Source organism: Telmatherina bonti, assembly GCF_933228915.1.
Source record: "Telmatherina bonti genome assembly, chromosome: 22".
In the NCBI taxonomy this organism is placed as follows: Eukaryota; Metazoa; Chordata; class Actinopteri; order Atheriniformes; family Telmatherinidae; genus Telmatherina; species Telmatherina bonti.
In genome coordinates, this window is record NC_136631.1 from 22,154,278 (window position 1) to 22,180,516 (window position 26,239).

At 42.0% G+C, this 26,239-nt stretch overlaps 1 protein-coding gene across 1 annotated transcript in view; it reads right to left on the reverse strand.

Moving 5' to 3' along the window:
- Window positions 1-6,350: 6,350 nt before the first annotated feature.
- Window positions 6,351-26,239, reverse strand: part of otomp (otolith matrix protein) — a gene marked incomplete at both ends in the record, with an annotated part of 133,087 nt that continues 113,198 nt past the window's right edge. Inside the window, 6 exons of the mRNA XM_079261625.1 lie at window positions 6,351-6,403; window positions 7,982-8,035; window positions 9,019-9,067; window positions 10,832-10,852; window positions 10,908-10,918; window positions 13,163-13,288. Of these exons, the coding sequence (XP_079117751.1) occupies window positions 6,351-6,403; window positions 7,982-8,035; window positions 9,019-9,067; window positions 10,832-10,852; window positions 10,908-10,918; window positions 13,163-13,288 (314 nt within the window). The remainder of the gene's footprint in view (window positions 6,404-7,981; window positions 8,036-9,018; window positions 9,068-10,831; window positions 10,853-10,907; window positions 10,919-13,162; window positions 13,289-26,239) is intronic.

A 26,239-nucleotide genomic window follows, 5' to 3' on the forward strand; every position in this document is an offset into this window, starting at 1 on the left:
GTTGATATAGGAAGGATTTTGCCATTAGACGAGTCATACTGCTATAGACAAACTGCATACCAGCTTTCTGTAAAGACGTGGTTCTCTGTTTGCTTTTGGCTTCTCTCTCTTATGACGTAGTTGCCTCAAATGGCTTTTGCCTTTTGCCACGCTTGTCCTTGTCATCTTAAATACAGGTTAAATGACAAAATAAAGAAGTTAATTCTTAAATTAATCTTGGCCTGACCAGAATTTAAACTTATTTCACAGCAAAGTGAGTAACAGATAGTCTGTTCCAACACAGGATAATGTGTTCTGTGACACATATTCTCATACCATGCTGTGAAAATGCCTGATCTCTCAAAAAAAGTGAAATACGCATGAATCGACAATGGATTATTTGGTATAAGCTTAAAAATGTGTCAAAACTGTATGCTGTGTTCTGAAAACTAATCAGGTTTGTCCAAGACAGAATGTAAAACATCACATTTCTCTGACAAGAGATTTCACATGTGCTTAATTTAAAAGAAAAATAAAGGTCGATCCATTGATTCATTTTCTACCTCTTATCAGGGGTCCGGTTGTGGGTCTGCAGCCTATGCAGGAAAGCCCAGACTCCCCTTTCCCCAGCCACATTTGTCAGCTCATCAGGGGGGACTCCGAGGCGATCCCAGGCCAGCTGAGAGGTATAATTTCTCCAACGTGTCATGGGTGTTCCCTGGGGTCTCTTCCAAGGACATGCCCAGGGCACCTGACCAGCGGGAAGTCCAAGAGGTATCCAAACCAGATGCCCAATCCACCTCAACTGGTTACTTTTGATGTGGAGAATCAGGAGCTCTACTCTGAGCCCCTCCTGCATGACCAAGCTTCTCAATTTATAAGGGAGAGCTTGGCCCCCCTGCAGAGGACCAAACCACCAGTCTCAGACCCCAGCATCAACCACTGAGAGCATCTTTCCAAAAGCTCAAGGAAGAGAAATTCTTTCTTGGCCAAACTCTCAGCCACTGGCATACAACACATACAACACAAAGGTTAGCTTTCACATTTAGCCTGATATGGAGCAGATTTTTTCACCGGTGCTGTTACCATAACAACTCAGCTGAAAATCATTTAAGCCCCATTGATTAAACAGAAAACACACTTTGATGAGCCATACAAAAAACAAACAAACAAACAAAAAAAGCCAGGTTTTTCCTTCATCTGTATTCATGGAATACCCCTTAGGTGTTTTTTTTTTTTTTTTTTTTTTTTTTTTTTTTAATTTATTATGATATATATTTGGGCATCTAAAGACTTGTGGGCTTTTAATTTACAAAAATGTTTTATTTTCATTATGTAGAGAGTTTTATACTTCTTTTCCTTTACATAAAAAGTGCTTTATGAACTAAATTTGATTGGACATTCCTAAACCTAATAAAGTTTTTTTCTTTTTGTAACCCACCTAAAAATGGGTTTACTAATAATTTGTATTAATTTTCTAATATTTTTTTTTTGGTTTATTTCGCATTGTAAGTAATGCTAGTTTTATTTTGAAAAAAAACGAGTTTTATTTTGGTGAAAACAGGAAGTAGCATGCCACAGTTTTCCTCCTAGCTTTATATCGCTAATAACGGACTGAACACTGCTTCCGTTTCTCCCATGTGAGCTGGAAAACGAGGAAATGAGAGGTTGGAGAACCGTTGTGGAAGAACTTTATCTGTCCTGGCTTCTCCAGTCGAAATCCCATTCTTGGTAAGCTAGTTCTGGCCTGTTCTCCATGATTGTGTATGTGAACAAAAAAACACGTGGTCACTATGCTAGCTCCAGCAGAGTATTTCTTACTTTTTTTTTTTTTTTTTTTTTGTCTTGTCCAGCATTTAAGCAAGCAGACTGATGTTCTGGATGCTGTGTTCTGCTGAGCAAATTTATTTTGCCAAGGGGAACTTTTGTAGATGTAATGATCCCCTTGTATTTCTTGATTCTTATTTTATTTTTCAATTTGTTTTGGATAATAGCTTGTATTACAGAGTTTATGCTGCTGGACCCGACCGGAAAGGACAGGAAAGGGGCAGAAAGAGAACAGAAAAGAGAACAGAAAAAAACAAAAAAAAAAAACAAAAAGAAAGAGATCAATGCATACATGTATATGCACATACATACCCACCTACATATATATGTATATACACTCGCACATACATTATATATATACATATATACATACATACTTACATATACACATACATACACATGCATACACACACATGTACACATACATGCATACATAAAGATAGATATACATACATACATATACACATACATACACATGCATACACACACATGTACACATACATGCATACATAAAGATAGATATACATACATACATATACACATACATACACACACATATATATATATATATATATATATATATATATATATATATATATACATATACATACTCATACATACACATACATATACACATACACATACACACACATACACATACACTCACACATATGCATACATATATACATATCCATACACATACATACATACACATACACATAAGTACACACACATACCCACCCACACACATAAATATATACACCCACACAAGCCAACTCTAGATTCGTGGAGAACAAAACCGTTGACAATCATGAGGACCAGAAACTAGCAAGTTAAGTCAAAAAGACAGAAAGAGAGGCACCTGCTGTTAGTGAATAAACTTGCTGGATGACTCAGTGACTGTGACACATGCAGAACATTCATGCAGAACATTCAGAGTGGAACGTGTTTAGAGAAGAGTGATCATGCCAATGTGACCCCGCCCGCCTACAGCTAGAGGAAGGCCAGGAGAACCCAGAGACCCGGGTAACCGACAGTCACCCCCAGGTACAGATCCCAACCCCCCCACTCCAGAGCCAGCCATGCATCTGCCCAGGAGGTGGCGAAGGAGGTGCCCAACCAGAGTCCCCCGCAGTCAGGGGGAACAGGCCCCAGCAGGCCCAGGCCGGCAAGGGCCGATCCCGCCGGGCACCGGCCACCTAGGGCAGACAGAGCGCAGGCCCCAGGGCCCCAAGAGCCCGTGAGCAGCCCCCCGCCCCCGCAGGCAGAGGGCACAGCCCACACCGACGGAGGACCAGGATCCCCAGACCGCCACCCAGCGGCAGCCAGGTCGCACCCCAGCGCACCAGCCGCGCCCCCGGGTACAGGACACCACCCCCCCACCACCAAACCACACACACATATACATGCATACCCCCCCCCCCAACACGCACTCCCCTCACACATATACATGCATACCCCCCCCCCAAACACGCACTCCCCTCTCAACCCCCATCCACACAACCCTCTGCAATCCATGCACATCATCCATCACATATACAACCCCACCCCACCTCTACTCACTCACCCATACCAAGTCACACGAACCCCAATCGCCCCCGCCCCCACACACGCTCACCCCCCCCCCCCCCCCCCCCCCCACACACGCTCACACCCCGCCACCCCATCCCTCTACTTCTACCCAACCACACATGCCCCACCAAACACCCCTCCACCACCCATAGCCCCCCTCCAAACTTCACCCTCACTCACACATCCCATTCCGCATATACACCCCCCCTACACACACACACACACACACACACACACACACACACACACACCCTCACTCCTCCAACACAGGCACACCCCAATACAACCCACGCGCCAACATACCCCTCCACACACACATCTACTCATCCTCACACATCCCGTATTTCTTACTTTTTATGTTGTTTTAAAACGTGTACCAACATTTATTTAACACGTTAACTGGAAACATACTGCTGATTCGTCCTGTATCATTTAAAAAAAAAAAGTACTTTGAGAATTTTTATTTTGTGAAATGCCTCGTCACTTCCTCTGCACGTGATGGAAGGTTAAAGCCATGCATAGCATGAGAGAAAATTATAATTTTAAGTTATTTAAAATGGGTAAAAGCAGCAAAGCTGTAATTTATGTTATGTTGGTAATTAGAAAGCAATGTATTTCATTTATTTTATTTCTTAATCTAAAATCCTATGTATAAAGGGATTGAAACAAGATGGATGTACATGAAAGCTACAAGTTAAGCATGACACTTTAAAGAGCAGCTGATCACTATAAATAAGTGAATTCATTGGTAAAATGTGATCATACCAAGTAATTTCATTGAAATAGTAATTTGTTAAAATGATATATTTTGACAATATAAGACTGTTTGTTATGAAAATGGCTATGTTTACCTATCTGTAAACTACTGTACGTTATTTTCCAAATTGATAAGATAAATTTACTGTTGTACAACCCCTAATCAGATACTTTTATGCTAGAACCTGAACTGTAACCTGTTTTGTATACAGGTCAGGTTTTTTTTTTTGGTCCTCCGGGAAAAAAGGTGAAGATCCGGTCCGTGTGTTCTACAAGGTTGACCAGCGATTGTCGATGGCGAGCCTCCCAGTCGAACTTGGATCTCCTCCACTCCATTCAGCGGATCGGGTGGTAGGATTTTGTTAGTCCAACTGACTAACACCACAAGAGAGACCTTGGATACAACCCCTGACTTGACTTATTCCCCTGACTACTGACTTGAACATTGCATTGATAAAAATAAAAAAGGAACAGATTTGGACAAGCCAATTCAAAAGGAACATTCCTAAAAGAAGGACAATTTATTTTTATTTTATTATTTTATTTTTATTAGTTCATGGGCCCAAGGTATTGTGCACAATTATATGTTGTAAACTATTTTATAATTTTGCAACTAAATTTTGCAGTTACACACTTATACCTGTGTCCAGTGGTTCATTACCTTACTCCCAGCTCCTACGAACCTAGAGTAGTGACATGTACATACCTTGAAGTGGGTTACACGGTAAAACGTGGCGAGCCAGCCAGGAGCTCTGAGTAAAGTAATAACCCTGAGGTCCTTACGACTAAAGTGTGAATTAGTAACATTTTGCCAAAATGGATGTTATTGAAAAAGAAGGTGTCAAGGTTCCTAATGCTGTTATTGTATCAGGTTTGACAAGTACTGATGTGGACGAGGAAATACTCGAGTTTTTAAAGCAATACGGATCTATTGACAGAATAATCAAGGTTTCAGACCCAACTTCTGACTTATGTGGTAAGGCTCTTGTAGAATATACATCTGGTGCTGCTATGGAGGTACTTGACAAAGGTTTGCCTCTTGATAGACTCTGTGAGGCGGATAAGAGTGTTGTCTTTCATGTTGAAGCCCTATCTGGTGTTTACTCGAGTGAAAAGGGTACTGATCTTACTAAAACATTTCTGTCAGACCTCCAAAATGTTGCAAAACTCAGTGGAAAATCTTTTGAACAACTTTTACATGACGAGCTAACGAGGATCACTGGACTGATTAAAGGGCAGAGTGAGTCTGGCGTAAAGCAGGACACAGCCGTAGCACCTGTTGAAACAGTTGCTGGTTCCATCTCCCCTGACGCAACTCAAACAGACTCAGGCATTAATGAGCAAAATCTCAATCTTGACCCACCCAACTCAACTTTCATCCCTTCAGCAAATGCTGTGCCCACACAGGTAGGGTCATTACCTTCTTTCTTGCCTTCGGCCGAACAGCTTAACCTGCCTGAAGTGCAGCGTCTAGTGGTCGAACACATAGTCAAAAGTTCAGATCTCTCTTCTCAGATACATGCACCAGCCAAACTTAGACCATTTTCCGGAAAAGTCCCTTGCCCAAATTTTGAGGTCGATTATGATACTTGGAGGAGCAGCGTTGAGTGCCACCTAGCAGATCCTACCATTTCCAGTGCACAGCTGGTAAGACGCATTGTTGATAGTTTACTCCCCCCTGCTGCTACAGTAGTCAAGTCACTTGGTCCTCATGCTAAACCATCAGCTTTCTTAGACCTGCTTGACTCTGCTTATGCGACAGTGGAAGACGGGGATGAACTTTTCGCCCAGTTTCTCAGCATTAATCAAAACTCTGGCGAGAAACCTTCTAACTATGTCCAAAGACTCCAAACCTTTTTGAACCGAATCGTGAAAATGAAAACCTTTTCGCCTCAAGACTCAGATAAGCAACTCTTGAAGCAGTTCTGTAGAGGCTGCTGGAATAATGTGCTGATTAACAACCTTCAGCTTGAGCAACGAAAAGATAATCCGCCCACTTTTTCAGAGTTTTTACTCCTTTTACGTACAGAAGAGGACAAACAAAGTGCAAAAGCAAACAGAATGAAACAGCATTTGGGTTTTCAAAAATCAAAAGAACGAGTTGTAGCACACTCTCATGAGGTATATTTTGGAGATACTTTTGATTCACCTCAGTCTTTTCTTGCTGAGCAACCAGCTATGCAACAATTTCAAAAACAAATCGTCGACCTTCAGGCTCAAATTGCTGCCCTCTCGAGTCCCAAACCAAAAACACCTGTTGCAAACAATCCTGCAAAGAAAAAGGAGAAAGACAAACAGAAAGGGAAACCAATTGACAAAAAGACACCAACTTCAAAACCTATTTCCGAAGCCATTCCCAAAACAGATAAACCAAAGCCAAGGCCATGGTACTGTTTTAACTGTGGTGAGGATGGGCATATTGCCACAAGCTGTAACGATCCTTCTAATCCCACATTAGTGTCCGCGAAAAGAACTCTGTTAAAAGAGAAACAACAAGCTTGGGAGAAAGACAATCTGACACCTGACAGAAAGTTAAACTAAACAGTGTTTCCATTGAGGGACAAATGGAAACAATTCAACCTCATAGTCCCACAACTGAACCAAAGACAAAACCAAAGGCAAAATTAAAAGAGCACTGAGTAACAAATAACCAAACCTTACCTAAAGGGCTAGTTGGTAGTAAAAGCACTGCTAATATTAAGGTTAACGGGCTTGAGTGCAACTCATTACTTGACACTGGGTCTCAGGTAACCACCATGTCTTCGTCATTCTATAATCGTTACCTTTCTGATCAGACCATTCACCCAGTTGCTGACTTATTAGAGATTGAAGGGGCGAACGGTCAATCGGTGCCGTACCTGGGGTATGTAAAGGTTACACTCCAGTTCCCAAAAGAGTTTATTGTCACTCAGCCTGTAATCGAGACACTGGCACTCATAGTACCAGATGTCCGTTCAAATAGTCTTACACCATTGTTAGTCGGAACTAATACTCTTGATCCACTTTACGAACAGTTTTGTGAAGACAATCCCTTTCCAAATAATGCTTACTGTGGCTACCACCAAGTCCTGAGAACTTTACAAGTCAGACACAAACAAAGTCAAGATGGCCGACTTGGCCTTGTCAACTTGAGAAATACGGAACCAAGTGTGATTCCTGCTGGTGAAAAGATTGTGTTAGAAGGATATGCAAATATTGATAGCGTGAACGAGAAATGTGCCTTACTTGAGCAACCTACCGGGTCATCCTTACCTGGGGGAATTTTTGTTGAATGTTGTCTCATTAACATCCCTAGAGACTCCCCTTACAAAATACCTGTTGTGGTAAGGAACGAAACTGACCGAGACATTTGCCTACCTGTTAGGTGCATCATTGGTGAACTTTGTGCTGTTAAAGAAATAGTTCCAACTCAGAACACTGCTAGTTGCAGTATTCACCAACAGCAACCTACCCAGACAAGCAATCAGCCAAGTTCTACTTTAAACTTTGACTTTGGAGAGTCACTTCCAGATGAGTGGAAACTTCGCATGACAGATAAGTTGAACACATTCTCGGACATTTTCTCGCATCACGATCTTGACTACGGACATGCAACAAAGGTGAAACATTCCATCAAGCTAAAGGATGAGACACCTTTCAAACAACGCCCACGTCCCATTCATCCTCAGGACTATGACGCAGTGAGGCGTCACTTGCAGTCTCTCCTTGAAGCCGGTATCATTCGCGAATCACAGTCTCCCTTTGCATCTCCAATAGTCGTAGTCAAAAAGAAAAATGGTGATGTCAGATTATGTGTAGACTACCGACAAACATGCAAACAGTCAAGGACGCGTATGCATTGCCTAACCTTGAGGAATCTTTTTCAGCCCTGAGCGGTTCTCAATGGTTTTCCATAATGGACCTGAAGAGCGGGTATTACCAGATTGAGATGACGGAGAGTGACAAAGCAAAGACCGCGTTCGTGTGCCCGCTAGGCTTTTGGGAGTGGAATTGTATGCCACAGGGGATCACAAACGCGCCCAGCACTTTTCAACGCTTAATGGAAAAGTGTATGGGAGACATCAATCTGCGTGAGGCGCTTGTGTTCCTAGACGATATTATTGTCTTTTCAAAAACCTTAGAGGAGCATGAAAACCGTCTCATGAACGTGCTGTCCCGCTTGCGAGAAAACGGTTTAAAGTTATCTCCTGAAAAGTGCCGTTTTTTTCAAACTTCGGTCCGTTACTTAGGGCATATAGTATCGCGAAACGGAGTTGAGACCGATCCTCAAAAGACAGAAGCACTTAAGACCTGGCCAAGACCTCAGACGTTAAAAGACCTTAGGTCATTTCTCGGTTTTTCCGGGTACTATAGAAGGTTCGTGGAAGGGTATTCTAAAATAGTAAAGCCCTTAACTAACCTCACAGCTGGCTACCCTCCTGTACGGAAAGGCGTTAAAATCTACAACACAGCTGCTAAGTACCATAATCCCAGAGAACCTTTCGGAGAAAGGTGGACCCAAGTCTGCCAAGACGCGTTTGATCAGATCATTGACAAGTTAACATCTGCGCCAGTCTTAGGGTTCGCAAATCCCAGATTGCCTTATGTTGTTCATACAGATGCAAGCACAACCGGTTTAGGCGCAGCGTTGTATCAAGAGCAAGACGGCCAGACTCGTGTTATTGCCTATGCAAGTCGGGGTCTCTCGCATTGTGAATCCCGTTATCCAGCCCATAAGCTGGAATTTTTATCTTTAAAATGGGCTATCACAGAGAAATTCCATGATTACTTATATGGCAACGTTTTCACTGTCATCACCGATAACAACCCCTTGCGTTACATTCTGACCAAAGCTAAACTAGATGCTACTAGTTATAGATGGTTAGCAGCCTTGTCTACATTTACCTTCGACATCAAATATCGTGCAGGCAAGCAAAATCAGGACGCTGATGGCCTGTCAAGGAGGCCACATGGTGAACTGTCCAATGACAGTGCATCGCAGGAGGAGAGTCAACGAATCCACGAGTTTACCTCACACCATCTTGCACCTATAAACGTTGTCCAAGCCACATGTCAACTCCACACTGTTTTTCAAAATGACAATGAACTGTCTCCATGTTACATCAAGTCACTTGCTGTGCATCCAGATGCTATCCCTTCAGCCTTTTCAGATGATGAAAATCTTAGTGGTCTTTCCACCATCCCTAAGTACAGCGAGGCTGAGATAGCCGCATTACAGCGAGCAGATCCGGCAATCAGTGTTGTCATACAGTCGTGTGAGTCAGGAGAACCTGTTCCTGCAGGCGTTGACTGCTCTGAACTTCAGCTTATGCTGAAAGAGATGAATCGGTTTGAGATTAAAGACAATCTGTTGTATCGGAAAAGACGATGTGATAACAAAACAGTTTACCAACTTGTTCTTTCAAAAGTCTTGAGAAGCCCTGTGCTTCATAGCTTACATGATGAAATGGGCCATTTAGGAGCCGAAAGAACTCTTGAGCTAACCAGATCTCGCTTTTATTGGCCAAAAATGTCTTCCGATGTTGAGTCCAAGATCAAAAACTGTCCAAGGTGCGTTAAAAGGAAAAGGCAACCTGACAAAGCTGCACCATTAGTCAACATACAGACGAGTTGCCCAATGGAGCTAGTCTGTATGGACTTCTTATCCATCGAACCAGACAGTCATAATTTCAAGGACATTCTGGTCATAACTGACCATTTTACAAAATATGCAACTGCCATACCAACTCGAGACCAAAAGGCCCTAACTGTAGCCAAATGCCTTTGGGAGCAATTCTTTGTCCATTACGGGTTCCCCGAGCGTCTTCACAGCGACCAAGGCCGCGACTTTGAATCGCAGGTCATCAAGGAGTTGTGCGCCTTGATCGGTACTAAAAAAGTGAGAACGAGCCCCTACCATCCTCGCGGTAACCCCGTTGAGCGGTATAACCGTACATTGCTCAGTATGCTGGGTACGCTCAAGGACAAAGAAAAAACTAGGTGGCGTGAGTATGTCCGACCCCTCACTCATGCATATAACTGCACAAGGAGTGACGTTACTGGGTACTCGCCCTACGAGTTAATGTTCGGGCGCCAACCTAGGCTACCTATAGACATTGCGTTTGGTTTACCAGTTCAGAAAGATCTCATTCGCAGTATGTGAGAAATCTTAAGACATACTTGAAAGAAAGTTATCAATTAGCATCTGCTAATGCAAAGAAAATTGCTGACAAAAACAAGCGCAGATTTGACATGCGAGTAAGGGAGTCAACACTTGACAAGGGTGACCGAGTGTTAGTGCGCAATCTCCGTTTTCGCGGCAAACATAAACTCGCCGATAGGTGGGAATCCACCATTTATGTTGTCCAAAAGAAAGCCGGAGATATGCCTGTGTATACAGTCTGTCCTGAGGGTCAGGAAGGACCCTTACGCACAATCCACCGCGATTTATTGCTCCCTTGCGGGTTTCTTTCTGAGGAGAATGAGGAAATGGTAAGACCAAAGAAAGCCTCAAAACCCAAAACAAGGCAAACTCCCATCTCTCAAGAAGAGAATCCCCCTGATTCCGATGATGATGACTATGAGCTGAGTTATTATCCTACAACAGTCGAGACAACCCCAAGGATTATTCAACCAAACAATGTGAACTCAAACACAAAAGATACAATCGAGTATGAAACGAGTGTAAAGGAATCAGATAACCAACCTAAGGACTTACCTCCTGAAATTCTGGATCAACCTGCGGATAAAGAAATGACAAACCTGAATGGACAATTACCGGATGTGACACAAACCGAACTGGAACCTGAGAAAGGAAAAGAAACTGAAACTATTGAAATGGAAGAAGACATAATGGGAAATTCATCTCAAAACAAGACCTCAGCGAGAGTTGAACAGTCTGAAGAAACTGAACAGAGACAATCTATTGAAATGTGCAATACTGAACAGGATGCTAGTTCTGTTGATGATGATACCCCTGACCATCAGACTGTAAACCAAACACGCAGATCTGAACGGTTGAGAAAGCCACCTGTTAAATTCACATACCCACAGCTTGGTAAACCCTTAATTTCATTTGCACAGACTATACTTGATGGGTTTAACAAAGCATTGCTTGAAACTTTTGAAGGTGCGCCTTCCCTTGTAAGAATATGAAGGGACTCATGTTAATTCAGAAGGGGAGGATGTAACCCACCTAAAAATGGGTTTACTTATAATTTGTATTAATTTTCTAATTTTTTTTTTTTTGGTTTATTTTGCATTGTAAGTAATGCTAGTTTTATTTTGAAAAAAACGAGTTTTATTTTGGTGAAAACAGGAAGTAGCATGCCACAGTTTTCCTCCTAGCTTTATATCGCTAATAACGGACTGAACACTGCTTCCGTTTCTCCCATGTGAGCTGGAAAACGAGGAAATGAGAGGTTGGAGAACCGTTGTGGAAGAACTTTATCTGTCCTGGCTTCTCCAGTAGAAATCCCATTCTTGGTAAGCTAGTTCTGGCCTGTTCTCCATGATTGTGTATGTGAACAAAAAAAACACGTGGTCACTATGCTAGCTCCAGCAGAGTATTTCTTACTTTTTATGTTGTTTTAAAACGTGTACCAACATTTATTTAACACGTTAACTGGAAACATACTGCTGATTCGTCCTGTATCATTTAAAAAAAAAAAGTACTTTGAGAATTTTTATTTTGTGAAATGCCTCGTCACTTCCTCTGCACGTGATGGAAGGTTAAAGCCATGCATAGCATGAGAGAAAATTATAATTTTAAGTTATTTAAAATGGGTAAAAGCAGCAAAGCTGTAATTTATGTTATGTTGGTAATTAGAAAGCAATGTATTTCATTTATTTTATTTCTTAATCTAAAATCCTATGTATAAAGGGATTGAAACAAGATGGATGTACATGAAAGCTACAAGTTAAGCATGACACTTTAAAGAGCAGCTGATCACTATAAATAAGTGAATTCATTGGTAAAATGTGATCATACCAAGTAATTTCATTGAAATAGTAATTTGTTAAAATGATATATTTTGACAATATAAGACTGTTTGTTATGAAAATGGCTATGTTTACCTATCTGTAAACTACTGTACGTTATTTTCCAAATTGATAAGATAAATTTACTGTTGTACAACCCCTAATCAGATACTTTTATGCTAGAACCTGTACTGTAACCTGTTTTGTATACAGGTCAGGTTTTTTTTGGTCCTCCGGGAAAAAAGGTGAAGATCCGGTCCGTGTGTTCTACAAGGTTGACCAGCGATTGTCGATGGCGAGCCTCCCAGTCGAACTTTGATCTCCTCCACTCCATTCAGCGGATCGGGTGGTAGGATTTTGTTAGTCCAACTGACTAACACCACAAGAGAGACCTTGGATACAACCCCTGACTTGACTTATTCCCCTGACTACTGACTTGAACATTGCATTGATAAAAATAAAAAAGGAACAGATTTGGACAAGCCAATTCAAAAGGAACATTCCTAAAAGAAGGACAATTTATTTTTATTTTATTATTTTATTTTTATTAGTTCATGGGCCCAAGGTATTGTGCACAATTATATGTTGTAAACTATTTTATAATTTTGCAACTAAATTTTGCAGTTACACACTTATACCTGTGTCCAGTGGTTCATTACCTTACTCCCAGCTCCTACGAACCTAGAGTAGTGACGTGTACATACCTTGAAGTGGGTTACATTTTTAACAGAGAGCAGCTGACACTAATGAAGATAATAAAATGTTATCAACTCCATTAAAACATGACAACTTTAAAAAAATCTGGTGCTGCTCCACTGCAAAGAAATTAAGGCGACTCCTGGAAGTTGACAGCAAATAGAATTTTTAAATGATGACACCCAGATGTTGTCGTCCCCAGCTAATCCATGTGGAATAAACATGTAAATATGCTTGTATATGCATATGTTTGTGACTATACACACTACTGTGTGTGCATGTGTACTTAAGCAAGTGTAAGTTAGACTATTTTTCAATCACAGAAGCCAGACATTTACTGCTGCTTAGTTCCCAGGAAAATCAGAGCACGTACCCCAACAGAAAGGGTGGAGTGAGGATGTGTTGAGGAAAGAGGAGGGAGGGTCGTTGAGAAGGAAGAAGAAGAAGAAAGGCAGAGTTTCAGGGAATAAAATGTTGATGCCAGGCAGCTCGCTGGCAGCTGACAGACAGAGAATGTGGCCTGGTTTCTGGGTTGCAATCAAATCCCTATAAACAGAATGATCATTCACTCTGCCTAAACCCTACAGCATTACTGCCAGCCACTGAGGACACACACTAGTACTTTCACACACAGATGCACACATGCAATTGTGACAACAGAAAGGTTTGGGTTTCCAGCAGGGTTTATAGTTTATGCACTCTGGAAATATTTGCCTACATAACTATGAATAAACAAGTCCACACACAGATCAGGGAATAAAAAGTAAAGAGAGGAGGAAGGAAATTACAGGAAATATAAGGAAAGGCCAAGAAAGGGGCTTGAAAATTAAACAGATTAAGTTCTTCAACTCCCTTGGGGGTCAACAGTGAGCTACAGCATGAAGGTTTCACTGTATAAACCATCATGAGCTTCCAGAGGTGATGTGAGCGCCCTGACTTTGTTGTTGTTAATATTTTGTAAGCTGCTTAGTGGTATCATTTTCAGGGAAGCATTTTAACTTTGTGACTGTGGTTCATAAAAACAGTCTAAGCAGAGAACTTTTTCTTTTTTTACCTCATGGGGGGGAATTTACTTTTTGATGTGGCATCAAACATCTGAAAATGTGCAGTTTTAGAAACAACAATGCTCACTTCTTTGTTTGCACAGCCACCTGAAAAAAAAACCAAAACAAAAACATTGAGCTTTGCGTCACAGCTGATAAAGAGGTTCCTCCATCTTAGTCCAGGGCAATAAGCTGGAAGCTTACCTGCGCACTTATACCACTCAGAAGGAAACTTAGCAAGCAGTGAAACACACCAAGTCAGGGAAAAGAAAAACTCTCATTAACTTCACATACCTCTTAATGCTTCTGCCTCAAGGTCCTGCTGTTTTTGTGCAACTACTTGCTTTGCCCTCAAGGGCTGATACAGCATCTGTATGTAGAAATAATGGGTTTAATTTGTTTTGTGTGTGTGTGTGTGTGTTTGTGTGTGTGTTGGTGTGTATTTTGTAAAAGTCTCGTCTCGTCTTCGTGCCGCTTATCCGGGGTCGGGTCGCGGGGGCAGCAGCCTAAGCAGGGAAGCCCAGACTTCCCTCTCCCCAGCCACATTTGCCAAGTCTGCGGGGGGGATCCCGAGGCGTTCCCAGGCCAACCGAGAGATATAATCCCTCCAGCGTGTCCTGGGTCTTCCCTGGGGTCTCCCCCCAGAGGGACGTGCCTGGAACACCTCACCAGGGAGGCGTCTGGGAGGCATCCTAACCAGATGTCCGAGCCGCCTCAACTGGTTCCTCTCGATGCGGAGGAGCAGCGACTCTACTCTGAGCCCCTCCCGGATGACCAAGCTCCTCACCCTATCTCTAAGGGAGAGCCCGGCCACCCTGCGGAGGAAACTCATTTCAGCCGCCTGTATACGAGATCTTGTTCTTTTGGTCATGACCCGCAGCTCATGACCATAGGTGAGGGTAGGAACGTAGATCGACTGGTAAATTGAGAGCTTCGCCTTCTGGCTCAGTTTCTTCTTCACCACGACAGACCGGCGCAGAGTCCGCATTACTGCAGATGCCGCACCGATCCGTCTGTCAATCTCGCGCTCCATCCTTCCCTCACTCATGAACAAGACCCCGAGATATTTAAACTCCTCCACTTGAGGCAGGACCTGACTCCCAACCCGGAGAGGGCAATCCACCCTATTCCGGCTGAGGACCATGGTCTCAGATTTGGAGGTGCTGATTCCCATCCCGGCCGCTTCACACTCTGCAGCGAATCGCTCAAGTGAGAGCTGGAAATCACGACCAGATGAAGCCAACAGGACAACGTCATCTGCAAAAAGCAGGGACCCAATCCTGAGGCCACCGAGTCGGATCCCCTCAACACCTTGGCTGCGCATAGAAATTCTGTCCATATAAGTTATGAACAGAATTGGTGATAAACGGCAGCCTTGGTGGAGTCCAACCCTCACCGGAAACGAATCCGACTTACTACCGGCAATGCAGACCAAGCTCTGACACCTGTCGTACAGGGACTGGACAGCTTGTACAAGGGGCTCCGGTACCCCATACTCCTGGAGTACCCCCCATAGGAGCCCCCGGGGGACACGGTCGAACGCCTTCTCCAGGTCCACAAAGCACATGTAGACTGGTTGGGCAAACTCCCATGCCCCCTCCAGGACCCCAAAGAGGGTATAGAGCTGGTCCACTGTTCCGCGGCCATGGCGAAAACCGCACTGCTCCTCCTCAATCCGACTATTCGACCCTCCTCTCCAGGACCCCTGAATAGACCTTACCAGGGAGGCTGAGGAGTGTGATTCCCCTGTAATTGGAACACACCCTCCGGTCCCCCTTTTTAAAAAGGGGGACCACCACCCCAGTCTGCCAATCCAGCGGTACTGCCCCCGATGTCCACGTGATGCTGCAGAGGCGTGTCAGCCAGGACAGCCCCACAGCATCCAGAGCCTTAAGGAACTCTGGGCGGATCTCATCCACCCCCGGGGCCTTGCCACCAAGGAGCTTTTTGACCACCTCAGCGACTTCAGCCCCAGAGATAGGAGAGTCCACCCCTGAGTCCCCCAGCTCTGCTTCCTCATCGGAAGACGTGTTGGTAGGATTGAGGAAGTCTTCGAAGTATTCCTTCCACCGACCCACTACGTCCCGAGTTGAGGTCAGCAGCTCCCCATCTCCACTGTACACAGTGTCGATGGAGCACTGCTTCCCCCTCCCGAGCCGCCGGATGGTGGACCAGAATCGCCTCGAAGCCGTGCGGAAGTCTTTCTCCATGGCCTCGCCGAACTCCTCCCATGCCCGAGTTTTTGCCTTGGCAACGGCCGAAGCCGCATGCCGCTTAGCCTGTCGGTACCTATCAGCTGCCTCCGGAGTCCCACAGGCCAAGAAGGCCCAATAGGACTCCTTCTTCAGCTTGACGGCATCCCTCATTGCTGGTGTCCACCAACGAGTCCTGGGATTGCCGCCACAACAGGCACCAATGACCTTACGGCCACAGCTCCAGCTGGCCGCCTCAGCAATAGAGACACGGAACACAGCCCATTCGGACTCAATGTCCCCCGCCTCACTCGGGACATGGTTGAAGCTCTGTTGAAGGTGGGAGTTGAAACTCGCTCTGACAGGGGACTCAGCCAGACGTTCCCAGCAGACCCTCACAACACGTTTGGGTCTGCCAGATCTGACCAGCTTCCTCCCCCACCATCTTAGCCAACTCACCACCAGGTGGTGATCAGTTGACAGCTCCGCCCCCCTCTTCACCCGAGTATCCAAGGCATGTGGCCACAGGTCCGACAATACGACTACAAAATCGGTCATCGAACTGCGGCCCAGGGAATCCTGATGCCAGGTGTACATATGGACACTCTTATGTTGGAACATGGTGTTCGTTATGGATAATCCATGACGAGCACAGAAGTCCAATAACAAAACACCATTTGGGTTCAGGGGGGGAGGGGACCATGCCTCCCAATCACTCCTCTCCAGGTCTCACTGTCATTGCCCACGTGAGCATTGAAGTCCCCCAGCAGAACTATAGAGTCCCCAGAAGGAGCACCCTCCAGCACCCCCTCCAAGGACTCCAGAAAGGGTGGGTACTCTGAACTGCTGTTCGGTGCATAAGCACAGACAATAGTCAGGACCCGTCCCCCCACCTGAAGGCGGAGGGAAACTACCCTTTCATCCACTGGGGTAAACCCCAACGTGCAGGCACCAAGCTGGGGGCTGATGAGAATGCCCACACCTGCTCGGCGCCTCTCACCATGAGCAACTCCAGAGTGGAAGAAAGTCCAGCCCCTCTCGAGGGTACTGGTTCCAGAGCCCAAGCCATGCGTCGAGGTGAGTCCAACTATATCTAGCCGGAACCGGCCAACCTTGCGCACAAGCTCAGGCTCCTTCCCCACCAGAGAGGTGACATTTTGTAAAAGTGCCATAGGTAGCTCCTCATGTTAATACTCAGTGTGGACAGTCTGTTTCAGAGGCAGATCTACAGGGGGGCAAGGGAGGACAATGGCCCTTCTACTCCAGATCCTTGTCCCCCCTGCTGTCCTTAAATTACACTTGTAAAAACAAATCTTTTTTATTCCCAAATGCTTCTCATAGCAAAAACATTAAATATGGATTCACAAATTAAATGAAATAAATAAGTAAATATAATTTCTTGTAAACTTAGTTACAGGCCTGCATCAAACATGATTCTGCCTCATGCTTGGTGGTCACACATGGTGGTGTTTCACAGGCATGTTGGAGAAAGTCTGTCTGCAGCCCAGCAGAGTGGAGGAGAAACTGAGCTGCCTGACTCTCCAGGTGAAGTCAGTACAAAATAAAAGTTAGATTAAATTAGTGATACTAGGACTGTCTGCTGAAGATGACAATCACTCACCAATAATGACTCACTCTCGTGTGATTTATAAAAGCATATAGTCCTTCATAGTTTTGATTGCAATACAAGCAGTTTATGAAACATTTAGATATGAAAAACAGAAAAAGAAATGTTTGGAGAGTAGGTGTTTCAAGGGCTGGATTTTAAGTGACAGTTTTATAGGGTGACTATAGCAAAGTGGTTTACAAACCAGAAGGCCAGGGTTACTGGCACTCCAGGACTATGGGTCCCTGTGCAAGACCCTGAACCATCTGTTGTCTCCTGATGTCTCTTATAAAGGTATGAATGCATGTATAGTTACTTAAAGTGGAACTTTTATGTGCTTTTCAGGCTAATTAATTTTTATTTCTGAGACCAGAAGGGCTGGGATTGATCGAGTTATTGTCACAAATCGCTTACTTTACTTCAGACTGACCCTCTCCGTAGGCTGTCAGATCAGCCTGTGGGCAAAACGAGTGGATTGAGACTCTTCCGCATTAAGCCCCGCCTCCCGCCACTGCACTACATCGGGAGCGCGCACTGCAACTGCTTTCACCGTTATTGTAACATCTCATAAACAGAAGGATTAGGCTAATATGAACTCAATAAAAAAACAAAATACAATGTTAACACATAGCATACAGCCCTACATGTTGGAACCTGAATCAGAGCCTGAAAACGAAGTGTAAAACAGCAACCCACAGCAACGGATGCAGCAGGGTGTCTCTCTTTGGTAAACTCACCAGCCATCGTTGGAAAAAACTTTATCCGATGTTTTCCACCCGCCTGATGTATTTGTACATGCCCTTGTTAACCAGTAGAAGTTGTAGCGGAATAGCCTCTACAAATTATGAATTTATTAATTACCTCGGACCACCACTCATCACCTTTAATTAACTTAAAATTCAGGCGGATGAGACACCTGAAATAAACTCAACTCAATAAACAGTCTCACTTCAAAGGAGTAAATCCTAAGAACGAATGAACCAGAAATCATGCATTCAGAAATTATGACAAGAACGGATGAATTGATTATACAAAGTTAACCAATCACCGAACTGATGTAGAAACCTGTAGAAGGTTTCTACATCAGTAGAAAAGGTTTCTACATCAGTAGAAAAAACTGTCTAAAATGACGTGTTTTTCGTCGCTATGGAAATCGAACGGAGAGAGTGCTGGAACTCAAACTCAAACATGCGTTTAGGTGATAAAAAACGGTGCCGTTCACATGTCTGATAAGGATTCAACACTGTAACACTGTAGAAAGTTCAGAAAACTTGAAATACCATAATAGCACCCCTTTAATATGGCTAAAATAACAGCAATATAAGTGTATTATGAGTGCGTGTGTGTGTATAGGTGACAATGACATGCAGTGTAAAAGTGCTCTAAGTGGTTAACCTGATTAAAAAAGTGCTAAATAAGTGCAGTCCATTTACCATATCATCATATCAGCAATGAGGCAGATCAAAGTGCAATCATCTATAGATTTGGATGGAAATTTTTGTTTGGATTTCTGTCTGCTCCTGAGTTGCCGCTTTGCTTTCCTGTTTCGTTTTTGTAGGTTATCCTGTCCTGTAAATGTCCTGCTCCCTACACCTGGATTCTGTTAGCTGATTACACCAACTGCTCCCGGTCTTGTCATTAGTTCCTTCACTGTTTATACTGTACTCCCAGGTTTCTGTTGTTTTATGGCAGATCCTCGTCATTATTTCCCTGTTGTCATCCCTTGTCTCTCTTGCTATTAATAGTCTGCTTTCCAGTTTGTGTTATCTTGTGGTCAGATGAAGCACGGAGCTACACAGTAAATAGGTTAAGAAAATGGCTCACTTCTCAAGGCTTGAATTACAAACAAAGCGACCTGCTGTCTAACAGGCAGCTTTGATCATAACCATATAATCTCTGAACACACTGTATTTTGTGTCAGTAACAACTGCCTGAGCAAGAATATGTAGCTGTATAACTTAATTATTTTTATTTGCTTGTATAATGTAAAGTCTTGTTCTTACTTAGAGTATAGTGTTTTATACGTTTGATTCCTGAATTATTTGACACACTTTAAAGCAGTGGTGTCCAAAGTTGGTCTTCAACAGCCACAGCCCTGCAGTTTTTAAGTGTGTCCATGCTCCAGGACACCAAATGGATCCATAAACCTATGGAGTTCTGCACAATGACCCCTTGATGTAAGTCAGGTGTATTGCAGCAGGGAAACAGAAAACCTGCAGGATAGTTGTCGTCAAGGACAAGAGATGGACACCACTGCTCTAAAGACTCAGTGCAGTATGTCTTATCGTTATGAGCAGTGCCTTCTGTTATTTCAATTAACTGTCACTTCCTATGTGTGCCTGCCTCTTCACCCTGGGTCCTGGTCCCACACCGCCATTCTGACAGTAAATATATCCAAGATAAAACTATTATGTAATTTCTATTCATAGAAACTAAGTAAATAAATTAGAAACTAGCATGCTAAAGTTCTTCATGTTTAGTGAAAATTTACAACTAATCAATACAAATAACTTCATACCAGCTGTCAAACCTGGTAGCAGATGGAGGAGGATATGAGGTTGTTTTGCAGCCACAGCACCTGGGCACTTCACAGTCATGGATTTTACCATGAAGTTTACCACTGTCACATTTGAAGCCATCGGTTCCCACATCTAAAACTCTAAAACACTGGCTCATGACATCAACAGGACATCAGTCCTAAGCAGACCAGAAATATGCAGCCTGAAAAAGACAAGACTCAAAGTGACGTGTGGGTGATGCTCAAGTCCAGATCTCAGCCTGTTTGACATGTTGTGTGGTCAGTTCTTCAGAGATAAAAGCACACAAAAATCAATGCCCCTTATCCTCTTGGTGATGAAGGATTTCAGTTTAAAGATGAAGAATATTGTACGTTCTCCTGTGTCTTCATGTCTGACTATCTTTGGGTGTTGCAATCACAGCACCCCCACTGTCAGAGCAGAGAAATCATTTCTGACTATTTGCATTTTTATTGGTGGTCCAAATTTCAAATAGCCCTCTCCTCCTTCTGTCTTTGTCTTTGAGTTGAGGAGGGAAAAAAAATCGTCATTTGTTCCAACGGGCTCTATATAACTCACTATAGTGGAGTAAAGTGAACTCATCTCTGAATAAAACATCAGGTGGCAGACAGAACTGACTGGAAGCAGCTCTATTTTTTATGTTTTTCTTTGAAATTTTGTGCAGCCTTTGTGCTTCTTTATGTTGCCGCACTAGAACTAATGGTAATGTGAAAAACACAAATTGCCCTCGCCTCCCAGTCAAGATATAACAGATATTACTTGCAACAAAGGGCTGCACAGTAATTGGTCAGACACATTGATTACCTTGCTATTTGCAGCACAGGTAAAATATGGATTAGACCATTATTACAGTCACAATGTAATAACAAGCAGCAGTCCCCGAGCTCCATGCGAGAGCATAATCACTCATCAGTGTGTGAATTACTGCAAATCTCTGTCTCTCTTCTCGTCTTTCCAGCTTCACTTTTTTTCAAAATGAGTGACTGCGAGGCAATGAAATTCCATTGTTTATGTATTTATTCATTGTGAAGCAGGGATTACTGACTTTACAAGGTCATTCAAACAGACAAGTGAATACTCTATTGACTGAAATGTAAATATGGGCTCACACCAGGCTCCTTTCACACACACTTTAACATACAGCAACTGTCTTCATTGTCCTTCATTGTTGGCCAGAAGAGCAAATGTGTTTTTCTTAAACTGCTGATTAAGTTGCTCTCAGTTTCATCAAAATTTGGGGATCTTGGGAAATGGAAAACCAGAAAATGAGATGTTGATATTGATTCAACAATCTTGAACAGAGGGCACCTTTCATTTTATATTAACCAATCTGATACCCATACAATAGCCCCATTTACATCTACAACCTCTGTTGTAAATATTATGGAAATTTTACACAGTAATCATACCTGAATATGAATCAGAGCCAAAAAGCTGATGCTAGCACCAAATGTTGATCTTCATTTTTTCTTTATATTTATTATTTCATTTTAATGGAGATAATATCCTTTACAAAACACCACTTCCATAGTGTAAAGGTAGTGTTATCTCCAACCGATATGACCCACCCTCTTTGGCAGTGCTTATTGAGCAAGATCATTTCCACTGCTGCCTTTAACTATCCGTAGGAATTATTGTTCTTTTGAAATGTTGCTATTATTTATCAATAATCATTAGCAGCAAAACTTAACAAAATTAAATATATGGTCTATTTATTAAAGCTGATTTCACTGTACAGACTTCTCTGGGGTTTTGAGAGGATGGAGGCCTGCTAACGGGAAAGTTGACAAGCCTCATCAGCTATCAAGGTGATCAAATGTCAGTACTCAATTACCAGGATGAGAATGGCCTTATCTTGGCCAGTGACTCTATAGATTTCCTGGTTGTTATGCATTTTTAACAGATAAGAGCTACTTTGCACGATAATAGATGATTTTGGTCACAAAGTGTAAAATTATGGTTTGCACTTGACAGAATTTCCGATGGCTGTCATTTGGCATGAAAAACATTTCATATTAACAGGAAAAAGTAAAAAACAGTTTTTACACGTGAAGAACATTCTTTGGTAAGTACAGAACAGTGAACAGAAATTTATTTTCACATATTATAAGTGAAAGTGAAGTGATATTTGTCCTGCTTCCTCTAACCAGGACCTCCGCTCGAGAAGCACACCGACAGCTTCAATCAATTTACCTCCCATTGCTTATTAGTTTGATGAATAATTCAATAATGAAGCTGATTTTGCACCAATGACTGTCAAAGTTAATAAATAGCCTGTCAGAACAATTGATTGATCAAACTGAAAGATTTTTAAGCCATATGGGCATGTATTTGCGTCCTCCTGCATTTCCTTAAACAAATATATCCACATCTTTCCAAGTCCTGCAGGACATGGGTACATTTATGTTATTTATTTGTCTGATCTGGTTTTGTAAAAAAAAAAAGAAAAAAAAAGTGTGTAGATTCTTTACTTACTGCACACATTTGGGTGGTGGTTTGTACAGTATTTACTTCCAACTAGAGTTGCCCAAAGAGCTGTGAGTCATACAGACTGGTCTACCTTGTATTAAGCCATCACAACTTTGCCAAATTGACGTGGGCATGTGTAAAACAATGCAATAGCACTTGAAATGAAAAAAAAAATAGCATTTGCAGGGCATTGTCAACATTTTTTTTTAATGTGAAATAATTTTATTTGTCAGTGTAGCTGATAAGCATATGCATGTGGAACAGCCCCCCACTCCGTCAATGCCTGACCTGTTTAGTATTCTAGCACCTATTACACACTTTACAAACTCCACAAACTTCTACACAAGCCAAAGTTGGAATATTGTGAAGGAACTTTGATCCTGATCTCAAGGCTTATTTTTGCTTATGTACATGGCACATGGATTCATTGCAAGTATTTCTGTTTTGTTAGTGCTCATCCAATTTTAGAATTGGAATTCTGAAGCCAAAAATAATTAAATTTGAATAAACAAACATCATGAATGTTTTAGAATCTGAATTATGCATCAATGATTAGCAAACAGTTTCAGCATATTGTAAACGATCCGTGTCAGTTTTTTTTTTTTTTTTTTAACTAAAATGACCATATAGGTCTAATTCTTATTCTATCCCTGAATATGCCTCATAATTGTGCCCTGGAACTTATCAGCCCATGAAGGGGGGTATGCAGCAATGCATCCCCATCAGAGTACATGAGATTTGAAAGTGTTTTTGAAAGTGTTTCTATGCTTTTGATATTAGAGTTTAAAACCAACATTTACTTGTGGTTTTATAAGAACATTTTCACTTCTTGGTTGAACAGAAATCAAAATTTCTTGTTCAAGTTTACAAAATGATCATTAACTGGACCAAAAAAACATTATTGTTGAAGCACAGCTGCCACCCTCACAAACACCATTTTGCCTTTTGCCTGGTTTGACATAAAAACAACATGTTTCGACAAGTTGAGGCTGCACGGTGGCATCGTGGCACTGTGGCCTCAGAGCAAGAAGGCTGCTAGTTTGATCCTTGACTGGGGCGAGGTTTGGACAGGGGCCTTTCTGTTTGGAGTCTGCATGTTCTCCCCGTGTATCCGTGGGTTCTCTTCAGCTTCCCCCCACCGTCCAAAGACATGCATGTTAGGTTAATTGGTTACTCTAAATTGCCCCTTGGAGTGAATGTGAGCGTGAGTGGGTATTTGTCTCCGTGTGACCCTGTGATGGACTAGCGAGCTGTCCAGGGTGCACCTTGCCTTTCGCCCAAATGACTGCTGGGATAGGCTCCAGCTTCTCCGTGACCCTTCATTGGATTAAGCGGTTAGGAGAATGAATGAATGAATATTTCAACGAGACTTTGTCACTTCCTGGTTGGGTTTAAGAAGAAACCTGATTTAGTTTGGACTGGAGAATAATGATGGCTAAGCCTGACATATATCCTTTTTACACCATGACTATTAACTTGAGGGACACACAGCTGTTTTGGAGACAATTAAAAGTCCCATGTTCCTTAAAGATAAAAGGTGTTTCTATTCATATGAAAAAACAGCCAGGAAGGCGTATTTGGGAAGAAGACAGTTTGATCGTAATGATTCTCACAGTTTTCACATTACATGTCTAGTAAGATCGGGCTGGTATGTTAAACAATAGTTAGATAGTCAGATTTCCAAAATGTATGTCCCCTCATGAATTCAGCCCCTACTGTAGTCACAATCTACTATGCAAACAGGACCCAGATGCAGGACCAGACAGGATGGAAACAGGCATGTGTCTGAATAAAAAAATTACACACCAAGCCAAAGGTGATGCTGTAGCTAAACATTTTCTTGCAATTAAACAGAGGAAAGACAAAAAAAAATGAAGCAAAGCCTTTGCAGATATAGCTAAAACAATGAAATCCAAGGCACTAATATAGCATGTAGGGCAATTTTTCTTTTTCTTGACGCATGAGCTTCAAACTACTCCGTCCTCATCCTGTCACTTTGTCTTGTAAGCTTCTCTTCTCGTCAGTGTATACCTCCTTCTTCTCTTTTATCATCCGTTTGACACTTGTACAGAGGGGGTAAAATGCAGTCATCTGTCTGTCTGTCAGAAATAAGGGTCATTAATCTCAGAAGGACGCGGGGCCAGAGCAGAGGGAAGGATGCCTTTAGTAAGAATAAAGTGACCGTGCATTTAAAAAACATGTTGCCGTTGCCCATGAAAGAACGTTCTTCAAAGCTGGGGTAGGTAATCTTGCTCAGAGACATTTTTTATTTTACTCTGGGTGAAGTGATTCCTTATCCTGATAGTAGTCTATACATTTTGTAATCATGAACAATAGGAAACATAGTTAGACCCCTCAGTTTACTGTAAATCAGTAAAAACTCTGACTAATCAAAACATTCGGGCCGAATTGAAGTTGTTCATTTCATATATTTCGTAAGCTTCTTCTCCCGGCTCCCCTCCTGCAGTCAATACCTGATAGCCACACTGCATTTATATAGTGTTAGGATGAAAGTAGTGAAGAAGAAACTCGGAAGGCAAACATGGCTGAGAAAATGCAGGAAGGATTTTCCCGACCCAGCTCGGTTTATTTGCCTCCTCCTGCTAAACAGCAGAGAAAAAGAAAATTGTTGGTGGAAAAAGCTGCAAAGTAGAAAAGCACAAACCCCCGCTACTACCTTTAAGAAAAATTTCTGGATCCAAATAGTGATCCGGATCACCACCAAAATCCAATCAGTTCTTCTGTTTCACATTTTCAGCGATTCCTGAAAGTTTAAATGAAATCTGTCTGTAACTTTTTGAGTCCTTTTGAACAAAAACAGACAGATAAATGCTGGTAAAAACATAACCTCTTTGGTGGAGGTAAGAAAAAACCCCTGGATCACGCAAGAAGCAAAACCAAAGGGGGAGGAGCCAAGACAGGGCGCCACTTTCACATCTTGCTAGCTCCCCAGCATTACCTACCCCAGCTTTAATTTCTTATTCTTTATAAAATAGAAAAAAATAAAAATAACGATGTAAAATATTTGTAAAGGTTACATTTTTTTCAGCCTATTTTGTCCAAGATTATAGAACTGACATTTATTCGGCTTGTTTCTGGGAAAAAAAAAAAAAATAGAAGAAAACCAAACAAAACCGTTTTCTCTTGCTGGGCTTAAAAATGTTACAAAAATATAGATCCTTAAATTTAGCATTTCCTGACTTTTTTGGTTCTTACTCCTGTTGGTTTAAACTTCAGCACAACCACTATACATATATATATGTATGTATATATATATATATATATATATATATGTATGTATATATATATATATATATATATATGTATGTATATATATATATATATGTATGTATATATGTATATATATATATATGTATGTGTGTATATATATATATATATGTATGTGTGTGTATATATATATATATATGTATGTGTGTATATATATATATATATATGTATGTGTGTATATATATATATATATATATGTATGTGTGTATATATATATATATATATATGTATGTGTGTATATATATATATATATATATATATGTATGTGTGTATATATATATATATATATGTATGTGTGTATATATATATATATAT